The 12,617-nt window shown below is 43.0% G+C and overlaps 1 protein-coding gene and 1 pseudogene across 1 annotated transcript; both read right to left on the bottom strand.

The window, feature by feature from the left end:
* Positions 1 to 944: 944 nt before the first annotated feature.
* LOC139200147 (myosin regulatory light chain 2B, cardiac muscle isoform-like) lies at positions 945 to 4,013 on the bottom strand (annotated as a pseudogene).
* A 2,075-nt stretch (positions 4,014 to 6,088) lies between these two features.
* LOC139200242 (alpha-(1,3)-fucosyltransferase 4-like) lies at positions 6,089 to 7,742 on the bottom strand. Its single transcript, XM_070829495.1, has one exon. It carries the CDS (start codon positions 7,595 to 7,597, stop codon positions 6,419 to 6,421), a length of 1,179 nt encoding a protein of 392 aa, XP_070685596.1. The 5' UTR covers positions 7,598 to 7,742; the 3' UTR covers positions 6,089 to 6,418.
* Positions 7,743 to 12,617: the final 4,875 nt, after the last annotated feature.

The raw sequence follows: 12,617 nt of genomic DNA, 5'->3' as shown, positions 1-12,617 counted from the left end.
ATAAGGTTGTATAATCTCTGTTTTCTTCATTACAAGGTTCATATGTAAAAGGAAAAGTTTGGCATTTTAGATCTAAACATATTGGCTTTCTTGCCAAGATTTAGATGAGAGGATCGATACCACTCTCATGTCTGAAATATGAAACCTGAGCCAGCAGCTTAGCTTAGCACAAAGACTGAAAATGGGAGGAAACGTATAACCATCCATGGTCCAAAGGTATAAAAAAAATTCTTACCAGCACCTTGAAAATCATAACATTCAGACCAAAATTAGGATTAGGATTGCTATCTGGTGTGACTTGAAGTTTAGTAATAATTTGAAGTAATTAGAAAAAATTTGTAAAGACTAACAAGTCAGTATAAAGGGGGTTTTCCTGTTCGTCCCAGCCAAGAAATAGTCGGACATGTAACCATCTGTACTATACCTCAGCCTCAGCCTCAGTTTTCGAGCCATGCTAGCAGTTACCCCATTTGTAGTCCTTGCGCTAAGTAAAGCTAACGAGCGGTAGTCGTACTGTATATGTCCTCATATAACTCAAGACAGAGTGTGAGCATATGTTTCAAAATGTCAAACTTTCTTTCAACTGTTATTAGCAGAAAATGAATCTGTAGTCTGTATCTGTTGTTCAGTCTCTGATCATTTCTAATATGTTACAGAGGGTTGAGTCTACTGATGTAGGCCTATCTTTTGAATACCGCTGTTTTGTTGTGTCTTGTGCATGTTTCATTATCTTTTATACTAAACAATGTTCAGGTGTGCTTTGTTGTTTAATTTGCGAGACATGACGCTCGGCAGTTATTCATCTGAGTTGATTATTGAAGTAAGATTAAAGTCACAACAACAAAGGGACTCATCTGGTGGAGTCGCCACTTTATTGCACATAATTATATTTACACATGCTGTACACCACAACTTTACAGCTTCACTGCTATTCTAGTTCTTCCTCCTCTTTTCATCCTTTTGTTCCTTGTCTTGTTTTTACTCTCTGCTCTTTGCTCTCGCCGTGGGTGATCACATAACACAAGTTCTTGTAGTCAAGGTTACCAGCGACATCCGTAGGGAAGTTTGTAAACATTTGATTTACCTGTAAGCAAACAGGTAAAAGGTGCATTCCACTTTTTTAGCTGTCAGGTGTGCAAGAAAAGGATCACACGTGCTGTTACAGCTACAAACAAATACAGAGCTGGCTTTTGCCATTCAGTTAAGTCATCAGAACGTGGAGATAAGTGCGGTTATATCACTGTCATATATTCCACTCTGGCCTCTTTATGCACCCTTTCATCTGTGCTTTCTCCTGCCCGTTTCTGTCTTCCTCCTGATGCACCCCTCCCCTCCTCCTCCTCTGTCTGTTTCTCTCCTCTTGTTTTTCCTGTCTACTGAACAGAGACATGTTGATATGAGGCCCGCTTGCAAGGCCACAAGGGAACAAGTCTCTGGTGTTTTTGATCAGCTGCAAGATCAGACATGTCCACCGCTCCCCCGTGTACACTCCAGTGACTGATCATGCAGCATAATGGGCAGGCACAGACAACCAAAGATGCACACCCACACATGTTCTCTCTCTGTAGATCATATAAGCATGGGCACACACACACACACACACAGAAGCATGCACACACCCAATGCAGAGGGCCTGTGGTCCATGTGTTGGCTCTGCTCACAGTGGGGTGGCTTGTTTGCTGGACACAAGGGAGCGAGAGAGAGATGGTGTGTGTGATTTCCCCTTTCTTGCCCCTTTTTTTTTTGCCTTTGACAGTAAGATGGATGATTGCAATCACAGGAGCCATCAGTGAGACAGAGTGGAGGTCTATGGGGCAGTGAGACACAGCCATGGGAAACCAGCCGTCAGATTACTGCACCGCGCTGCCATGGGAACACTGCGCTGTTTATTTGTCTAGAGGTTTTGTTGTTTCATATGCATTTTCCTGCCCCCCCTCCCCCTTTCTGCGGCCTTTTGATGCACAGAACATGAAAGCTTCCTCATGAAATATGTGTAGACTGTGTGAGAGGGACGGACAAGGAGAGCGTTTACGTTTCACAACATAGTAAGCCTACTGTAAGTCAATATGTCTCCTCAAACCAGTAGAAACGTGACAGATTTCATAGCGATTAGACTGGTCTCTTTGATCCCTTGAGAGAATGAGAGGCAGCCTTTACACTCCCCAGTCAACGGATATTTTTAAGAGAAACATCTGTTGCTGTACAAATGAGATTACTGTGTCTCTAGCCAGGGGCCATGTAGGTTATGAATGGCACTGTTGGTGAAGACGGGGTCTGGAAGAGAGCTGAGAAGGATCTTTGTAATAAGCCATAGCTGGTAGTTAAGGGGTTTAAATCTAATTAATTTGGCTCAGATTCTGGATATTCATCTACGCTCACCTTCAACTTGCTCAGCGACATCGCCGCTGCCCGTACCTTTGAATCACATATCTCATATTGATATATCCAATATTTCACCTTGTTGCCAAGCAACAACTCACCTCATCCTCTGTAAACTTGTCAGCCTGTGACACGAGGTGATATTTCAGCCTGCAGGAGAGGAACGGGGGGAAAAGAATTACTGTTTCCATCTCTTTGACTTTGAATTAACTGTGATCTGTATTTCACTGAGCAAGATACGTATTATGTGTATGATGGAACTTTGTTAATGATTTACGTTTTTTTGTGCTTTAATAACTAACTCACAGTTATCTGAGGGATGAATTCCTATGAGTGGAAGCCACAGAGTCATTTCTGCAGCGTCTGTGCAGAACAGTGCAGATAAAATCACACACTCACTCCTCCCCCCTGAGGACTCCTGTTCCTTCTGGGTCAAAGACCTTGAAGGCGTTGAGAATCGTCTCCTGTGGGTCAGTTCCTGACAAAACACAGGTAAAGCTCCGAGTAACAACTGTTTATCTGTGCAGACATGATGCACACTGCACTTTCACATGATACGTTATGTGTTATTACTGGCTTGTTTTTGTGGCAAATGCTAAGAGTCAATATTTTGATGCTGACTACAGAAAATGATGTTGCCCACTCTAAGACAATATCTGACTGCTTGTGTCTTTTGTTGTGTTTTTACTCGTCAATTCTTTCAATCAAGGGATGATTTCAGCAATCAAGTTCACATAAAACAATAACACAGACCAAACTAAAAATAAATATTTGAATTTAATTTTTAGATTAATGTTCCCAGGTACAACTAAGTTACAATTGTTGTGCAGTATATGAGAAAGCAATAGCAGAAATCCAACTACTATCATTAGATAATTTGAATCTATGATTATTATCCATTCTTACATACATGTGACTTTGTTATCAACATAGTGATTATATATTCTCAAAAACAGAAATCTAATTAAAATCACATATTTTTGGAAAAATAAAGACTAAAAAATGCAGACACAATCATTCCAACCCCTGTGCTGACTGGCCTCTGACTTTTTCTCCAAACAAAAGTGAAGTTTAGGGGTCCTGAACACTCATCACACTTCATCATTTCATCAAGCTCATTGTGACCTGCCATTAAACCCTTCATACTTCTTCTCATATTACAATAAACATAGATAACAAGTAAATGTGAGATATAGAAAAATACAACTGATATTCTGAAATAAAGCATGTTATGTGGAAATCCTCATTCTGCTCACCAAATCCGTCCCTCTAAGACTAATGGCTGATAAACAGTCACCCCGGGCAGCAAATGTGTCCCTCTGGTCGCTCTTATCAATGAAACCGTCTCTGTTCCGGTCCATGATTGTGAAAGCCTGCAAGCATGAGACATTTGCATGGGTTACCGGAGGAGGCAGCACAGCTCCACATGGCAAGAGGAGAGAGACGGTGTCCTAAATGAGCACACACGTACTGCACAAACACACACACACTGACTGTCCTCTAGCCTCTTTGAACTCCTGGATCTGGCTCTGCTCAAACATGCCGACAATGCTGGAGCCTCCTGCCTGCTTTCGTCTTGGCCCTTTTGTGTGCCTGTAACAGAGAAGACATGTCTGATGAGAGAGGAGGTCCATGGTTTGTCACTCAGCAGAATGTGACCTCAACAACTTTGCAGATTAACCTTTTTTTCAGTCCTGGAGCTGATTATATTTCTGTTTTTTTTCTTGATTTGCAAGATGCACTTCCTGATCAGATACTACATGATTTTCAGCATCAATTACTCTTGCATGGCTAACCAGTAATTGCATTAAAATTGCAAGCAATACAAGATGAGAGACTTGTTAAGTAGCACAATAGTAACAAGATAGTGAGAGCAATAAACATGCTTGATATCCTGTAAAGCCTCTTACCATTGTGTGGATCTTCTTGCAGTCTTCTTTGTCATCAGATAAGCTCTTAAAAGAAACAATAAGAGGAGTGTCCTTCCTTTATATACTACTGGGTCGACTGTCCAGCATCTGTTTTGTCCAGACAACAGAGGCTTTGCTGTACATGCTTCCCCCAGTGCAAAGGTATGACGTGCCATTTGGAGGACACCTTGAATGAAGACATGCCAAACAAGCTTCAGGACATGTACTGGATCTATATTTGAAAGCGTAAAGAGTGAATATGATTTTACTCACAGTAACTCGAAATGCTAATAATTCCCTTTTGCGCATGAAAGGGATTATGACAGGGATGAGGCGTCCGGCTGTTCTGGCCGTCTGAAAGCATTATTGCTGATAGACGTCAGTGGTTCCAACAGCTGTGGAGGCATCAGCTCATTATAGGGAGCAACAGTATTCGCTGCCCCTGTGCCTGCAGGAAATGTCTCATTTGACAGTGTAAAGTGTTAATTCTGTGCCAGGGCACTAACGAAGAGGTGTAAATTTAAATGATCCACATCACGGCTTCTGATTACCGTCACGTGACTCTAGAAGCTTTTTTTGAAAACAGCCACACATGTTCACCTCCTCCTTCCTCTTCTCAGGTTCTGCCTTATTGCTCTGCACTATGCACCACACTGCACTGTAATATATAAAGGATAGTAAAAACATCAGCAAAATGAGCATGGCGGTGTAAACTTAACGAGACACTAGAGGATGTGAGTGGTCTCTAACCAGTCGTGCTGGAGGTATGAATAGCATTGTTTAGTTTTTAAATTCTGATCACTGGTTTTCATGTTATTTTTAATCTTCTAGTGGTTTATTTTATTGATTTGCATGTATTGTTTTTGAAGATTTTATTGTTTTATTTTTGTAATTGTGGTATGTGAAGCCCTCTGAGCTGCATGAAAGGTGCTATGTGAATACACTAGCATTAAATTAAATTATTAGTTGAGCATTAAAACCAAGACAAGATTTGGGGTCTAACAACACCTTCAAGGTCATTTAGTTAGGCCCCTGAGTGGGAATAGTGCTGCAATCATTCATGTGCAGACATAAAGCAAAGGCCCCGAATGTTATTTTTGGGAAGCGTTGCATGCTTTGACACAAGCTTTAACCATGTATGGTGTTAAACTAATAGTAGATCAGATCCAGGGGTGCTGTGATTAACATGATTTAATGCTTATCCCTCAGGTACGTGTGGAAGAGACACGTAAACAGGCAGGTGTACATGTTCCCTCTATTTCCCTCTGATTACATTCACGTCATGTCCTTGACCCTTAACTCATGAACATGTTTTCTTTTTATCTCTGATGGCTACCTTCCAAGCCTTGATTTCCATTTCAGTGCTGTGTAAAAGTCACCTTGCATAGATGTGAAACTTGCATTAGATATATAATATGCCACAGTTAACGTTCTACCACCTCTGTTGTTTGTCTGTGAATTTTGTTGTGGGCGCCACACAAGCTAATGCTGCATGGTGCTACAGTTGAAAGGGAGGATTTGACAACAACAAATGTTGGCCGAGATACATTGTTTATTGCAATGGATCATTTCAAGTGAATTGTCAAGCTGATTTTCTTTATATTATAATGTAAGTAGCTGAAACCAGTGCCTACCTGAGAACGCATTTAACAATGTGAAAGAGCAAAGAATAAGAATAATTATGTGCTTTTCAAGCATGTCATAGCACCCTATGTGGGTGTCACATAGATACCCCCTATGTGGGTGAGTTAAATGTGTGATTTGGGGTCATACAGTAGAAATAAAACCAACTTCACTTGACTCTACAGCGATTATAAATCAGAATTTGTAATACAATGTGGCAAAAACACCATGAGATGATGATGATGATGATAAGATGAGAGTCCATCTGAATCTTTAGTAAAAACAGTAACACTCTGAGGACGTAAACAGTAGAGGAACAGACTCACTCATAGAAAATCACATAGTTTAAGTCATACAAATGTAATTAAAATAGATTAAGTCTCCCAAACAATCATGGTTGATGATATTTCTGTTGTAAACATTGAGATCTGATGGTCATGAGGTTACAGATAATCTCGCAGCTCTGCCATCGGTTCAGTCACCTGCTGCAGGTGTTGCTGCTGTTTTCACGAGTGAAACCAGCCTGTCAAGTCCTTGACCACATCGGTCCTGCCTCTGGTCCTCCTGACCGCCCTGCAGGCCGTGCAGTAGTGCTCGCTCCAGAAGGAGGGCTGGTGCACGCTGTAGCTCCCTCTCCAGTCCAGGTGCCGCCTCAGCCGGGCCGGGTTGCGCCTCAGCATGAGCAGGTACCGGGCCAGCCCTCGCACTGTGGGGAAGTCGTCCACATGGATGAAGGCCTCGGGGGGCAGGAAGCGTTCATAGTTCTGCCTGGATGGGCCCAGGACCACCGGGACGGCACCGGCCCGCACCGCATTCCACAGCTTCTCCGTGATGTAGTCGGTGTGCTGCGAGTTCTCCAGCGCCAGGTAGAACTGGTACCGTCCCACCAGGCGCACCACGCTGCCGCCGCCGCTGTCCTCCGGTAACGGTTGGCCTGCGCGCCCAAATACATCCACCTGGATGTACCTGCGGAGCTGGTAGTAGAGGGCCACGCGCGCATGGGACTCTGACCAGTTGCTGATGACCCAGGCCACGAAACTTGGCCGGAGGAGGTGCGTGCGCGAGGGTACACGGAGCGGGTGCGCAGAGCTGTTTGGGACACTCTTGGTTCTGCTCTCACGCGGGACCAGATACCCGTAGGGCAGGAAAATATCAGAATCTGTCCGGTAGCTCATTGTGAGGTTGAACACACCCTCCAAACGCCACAGTCTGGATGAGTGCGCGGGGGACTCGTAGTTCATCCATATCCACTTTTGCGCACGGGGTCTCGGTTCCGGTGGCAGGTCAGAGAAGCCGGTGGCAACCTCCCGGTGGTGGATGATCACAGCGTCAGCCTGCGGGTACGCGCGCACGTCGTCTGTGAGCGTGCATCCGCTGATCTGATACAGCTCAGAGCAGTCCGGAAGTTTGTGGTACCGACCAAAGGGGTGCGTCCAGATCAGGAGCGTCACCGCGCGGTCCTCCTCGGAGACGAACTGCTCCAGCGTGAAGGGGTCCGGTAGGTAGAGGAGGCAGACTCCCAGGATTAACAAAAACACGACGGTGGCCCCGCTCACAGAGGAGCAGGTCCATCTGAGGCAAAATACACAACATTTCTCCCGCTGGGACAGTCCTGAGCGCCGGTCTGCTCTGGGTGCTGTGGCTGTGGAGCGGCCCGCTGGTCTCCAGTTAGACCAAACTCCCATCGACGCCTTTCACCCTGCAGTTTCCCTCAAAGTTCAGCAACTTCGTACAGGATCAGATTCCTCCGTTTGTCCTCACATTAAACCAGTCTCAGGGAAAGCAGAGAGGTCACAGCACATGTGCTCATTGCAGCCTGCTGGCACACCTTATTGCCCTACTTTAAATGTCGTTGTAGTTTCAGGTGAGATAAGGAGCGCGGATGACGTGAGGTCAGATTATTTGACAATGGAGTTTGCACCAGTCCACAAGCTTCCTCCTGCATTATCTTCCCGTGCCACCTGTCCGCCACAACTGTCTGCCTTCTTGGTCTTCTCGGTCCAAACAGGGCAACAAACACTTGCACCAGAGCTGGATGCTCAAACATTTTGACGTGGCAGCATTGGTCTGGGCTCCTGTTACTGGTGAATGGGGCTTTTGTGAGGCCTGCTGACTGCTGGTCGGCCTCCCAGGCACTTTTGGGTTGGGTAAACACCTTGGCTCAGGCGCTGTTCTGCTGATGGAGTAAGCAGGGGTCATTTTTAAAAGAACAAGACCCATTTTTTTTCCACTTGTGAATTACGCAATGTTATTATTATAGGATGGAGGCCAGAGGTCAAATCGTGTGGGGCCTGTGGGGTTTGGAAAAACCACCCAAACTGAAGCCTAATGTAGAGTTCTGGCCATTAAACTCATATTCAATTTATTAGCAAATAATCTCTCAGATCCCATGTATTGACTAATGAAATCTATTGTGCTTGTCAAGATAATAAACCCTATTAAGAGGACCTTCAAACCTCTGTCCCTATATAAATGCTACACAAGTAATTCCCCACTAGGTGTCTCTCCACACAAGCACAAAGCTGCACTGTGAGGTGCCTTGTGCAGCCTGTGTACTGTACTGACATTGGGATTTTTCTCAAAACATGCATGTTTAATTTGGCCAATGAATAAACATTTCAGATGGAAATTAGGCAGGCGGCAGCGAGGCTTTGAAAAGGTTTGTCTTGGATGTTTTATTTATTAGATATGACCCAGCATTGCAACACCCTCTAACCAGAAGTCTTAATAAATGACTCACAGTTTTAATTTGGTGATCTAACCTAAACAAACACAGGAGTAAAAAACAACACAAGCCCTCAGGTGGTGACACATTGCTCCTCCCTGCATAAAAAGATCAACTGTCCGGGTCGTCGCTATGTGAGCACATTCTGATCAAAACTAATGAAAAAATGATGAGGCGGCAGGGTTGGAAATCTTGCACTGTGTGTTTGTCTGATCTCTGGTGGGCAGGAAGAACACGCCATGACTGGGACAACATTATTCCTCCCCACAGACACGGAGTATGTCATGAAGTCTGAATGTGAGCGGAAAAAAATGGCAGACAAGGAGGAGTGGGAGGAGATGAAGCAAGAAGCATGTGTGTCTCCACTGGGTCCTCCTCCTTCCTGTTACATCCATTCACTTTTCTTCACCATGGAGCAAAAAAAAAAAAAAAAAGACCAAAAAAAATCTCTTTGTGTGTTTGTGTGCGTGCATGTGTGTGACTAGTTATCCCCACAAGAGGTTTTGTATTCTTTCTGCATTATTTATCCTCCCTTTCATCTGAACAGTTCTATTTTCAGCCGATCATTTAATGTCCTGCCCAGGGTTATCTTGCATTGGGAAGAAGCAGCGCAGCAAACTCATAAGTTATGGATAGATAGTGAGGCTCAACATTAAAAAACACATGTATGTCTTTCCTCAGAAATAGCAGAGGTGGCTGAGGTCAGGAAATGACACATAGGAATGAGTTTTGTTTGTCTTCTTTCAGTTCAGTCTTGTTTATTTTAATCCCTTTTAGGCAGCACAAAGCATGCCAATGTTGCTGGAAATGTGCTATAATTAAGGTTGCACTGATTGGTGATATGGTGACATTTTGTTCAGCTCAAATTACAGCCAGGGTGATACACAAAGCTTGGCATTTATGTATGCTTCATTTTTTGGCTGGCTAGAAAATGACTTTAGCTGTTGCAGACCTCCATCGGAGGGATCAGCGCTTCATCTTTCCCTGTTCAAGCATCTCTGCAGCAACTGGCCACATGTGTGCATGCATGCAACACAGACAGAGAAACGGCCACAAGGGCTTCTCAGGTCATTTTAAATGGATAATGTCAGCCATCTTGTAAGGATTAGGAGATGAAACTGCACTTTTTAGCATTGTTACAGGCGAGAAAAACAACATATTCTGCAGACTTCACACATATTTTCCTTCAGTTTTGTACATTTTTCCCATCCCATGTTCACCACCACCTTCCTGTTTGTCAGAGGTAACACCACTGTGTCTCTGTATGTGTTTTTGTGCATGTGTGAATCATACCGGCACAGAGAGAAGCATTCAGTTTTTGATGGGACCCCCAGGTCTTCACTCATCTTCCCTATTGATTTTCTCTTGCTTTCCTTTTTGCGCTCCCAGGAGAGGGGATGTCTCAATTGGTCCCAGCCAGTGAAGGAGAATATGAGCGATAGAGAAACAGATAGAAGATGAGGGAGGGAGAAAGGTAGGAGACAGGAAAAAGAAAAAAATGACGGAGAGAACGTAGAGAGAGAAAGAGGAGGAAGCGGCAGGAGGGGCCTGCGAGCTCCGTGATCACAGAGGCCCTCGCTGACCCCTGACCTTGATCATGACCTCAGAGGTTACCCCAGAGGTCAGAGGTTGTGTGAAAGTGCCACTGCGGCGATTCACTCCACTGCTGGGTGATGATGATCTTATGCAGCCTCCCCAGCCTGTCTGACATGATCAGTGTTGCTCTCTGCCTGCGGCTCCCAAGGGCCACACATCCATCTCTAACCCGGCCGCACAAGGCCCGCTAAAAGCACCTTGCAGGCAGAGTCAATGAGCAGGAGGAAAAGGGACACAAACAGAGAAAAGTGGGAAAGCTAAAGGACAGAAAGGCTGTTTTATTTCATACCCTGTGGCTCTGTCAGGGTATAAGATCTAGTTGTATAATAGCACTGACACAAAGAATGTGTGTTTATTTCTCTATATTTAAACTTTAACCAAATGTACATGAACTGATGAGGCTTTTTAGAGGCTGAGACTGTGGGTCCCAACATGTTCCTTCTGCTGTCTTTGTCAAGAACAATTTACGTTGTTTTTTTCCCTCCTCTTTAATTTTACCATAGAGTGTAATAAAAAGACAAGCGAGGAGAGGGGGAAAAAATCCTCTCAAGTCATTAATGCCAGACATATATGAGCCTCCGTAGCAGGAACATGATCATTTGTAGGTGGATTGATAACTCAGACTTACTTACTTGTTCCGACTTACACGATGCACCACCTACTGCTTCAAAGTAATCCAGAGCCGAGTGAAGCTACAGTCAAATCCTCATGGAGATACTGTGGGCTGGAATACAGAGTCTGAGGAGAGAGACTGGCAGTGCAAAACCAACTCATCTGTAATGTCCACGGTATTGTTTGCATTGAGATAATGATACCAAATTATATTATTACTTTACTGAACATGATTATGTAGCAAAACATGTGGGATCTGAAGATCTGAAGATCCTATATGTGTGTGCAAGAATTGATTGGTAGATCCGTATGTGAGGCATAATTTAACCAAAAGTCAAACATCCCTGCTTTCACAGTTCTGCTCAAGTAATTTACCATAAACTATAGAAACAGGCAGATTTAATATCTTCCTGATGAGAAAATGCTTCATTTATTTTGTGTTTTAGTTGAGATCAGAGATGAAATCCATCTCATGCTTTATTGTTCATTGCATGATGATTCAAGGGTGGCACCTTTTAGTAAAATGTCCTTCCTTTCTAAATAATATTTTTGGGTTTGATTATAAAAGAACCATATTTAGGAATGAGATATTTATCTAATGGGCAGATTATATTTGTAGAAACTGGGACAGAAGGCGAAGATCTTTGTTTGCGATGTAATGCTATATGGAAGAATGTATTATGTTCATGTGTGACATATATTTCATCAATGTCTGCAACAGTATTCTGGTGTCTTGTGTGTGCATAACACAATAAATCACATGATTAATAAACAACTCAGTATTTGAAACATTTAATCATTGTGGTATAATGTGTTCTCATAATAAAACATTACTCAATACAAATAGCACACATGTTGGCGTTACTTTCAGATGTTATTGATTGATAGAGTATTGTTGAATACTTTTACTTTCATCTTAATATCAGTGGCATAAAAATATATCATATTCCTTTTAGTTGTCCGTTTTCTTTGTGTGAGAGTAAGAGAAAACTACACAAACACAGCATAATGGACACACTGCTAAGCTACTAAGCCTGTACAGATTATCTCAAACCTGTATTTCTGGTTTGGCTTAATGATAGGTAGCATCACAAGTCATGCAGCCAAGTCAATGCAACACACAAATGAGAGGATTAAACTCAGGATTCATTAGTTCATATGCAGTATTTTGTCAAAGAGTGTTCATTGTGTATCTCATTGCTTAGATCTGTGGTCATAGTTTTAAAAAAAAACCCAATCATGATAAAGAAATAGCCAGAAATTGACACTGTAGCACGAATCATGCTGCTTTTCCGTCTGTTTTCATAGCAATTCTTTTAAAGCAGCTGTACCTATTTGGGGCATACAGTGTAATTCTGCTTGTTATTAAAAGCATGTTACTGGGCGTGATCGGCAAACTAAAGCCAGCCTTTAATTCACTGTACTATGTTTATAAATGAGCTATAAAATAAGGCAAAGCTAGTGAGGCTACATATCAATTGGGCACTGAGCACCATTCATACCGTAGAAGGAGGGAGCCACAAACCGCTTCAAATCAAATCAAGTAATGACCTGAAAGTCGAGATAATTCAAAGCACAATAATACCCACCTTTGTATCCACACATATGCAGTGAAAGAGCCATTATTATCTATGGCAAATTCTTGTGTTATTTTTAGTGAATGCAATTAAATGGCAATGGCTGCGAAGAAATGAAAATGATTGGAGGGAGAAAAATAAGGCTAAATAGTTTTCTTAAAAGCTCTGAGCATTCAGAGAAAGAAAGAAAAACCC

The sequence above is a fragment of the Pempheris klunzingeri genome, chromosome 4, assembly GCF_042242105.1.
Source record: "Pempheris klunzingeri isolate RE-2024b chromosome 4, fPemKlu1.hap1, whole genome shotgun sequence".
NCBI classification, from domain to species: domain Eukaryota; kingdom Metazoa; phylum Chordata; class Actinopteri; order Acropomatiformes; family Pempheridae; genus Pempheris; species Pempheris klunzingeri.
Note: the sequence above shows the minus strand (reverse complement) of the source record. Positions and strands in the feature narration are given on the sequence as shown.

Excerpts from the sequence above, each read along its gene's own strand:
- LOC139200242 (XM_070829495.1), bottom strand. The coding sequence starts at position 7,597 with ATGGGAGTTTGGTCTAACTGGAGACCAGCGGGCCGCTCCACAGCCACA.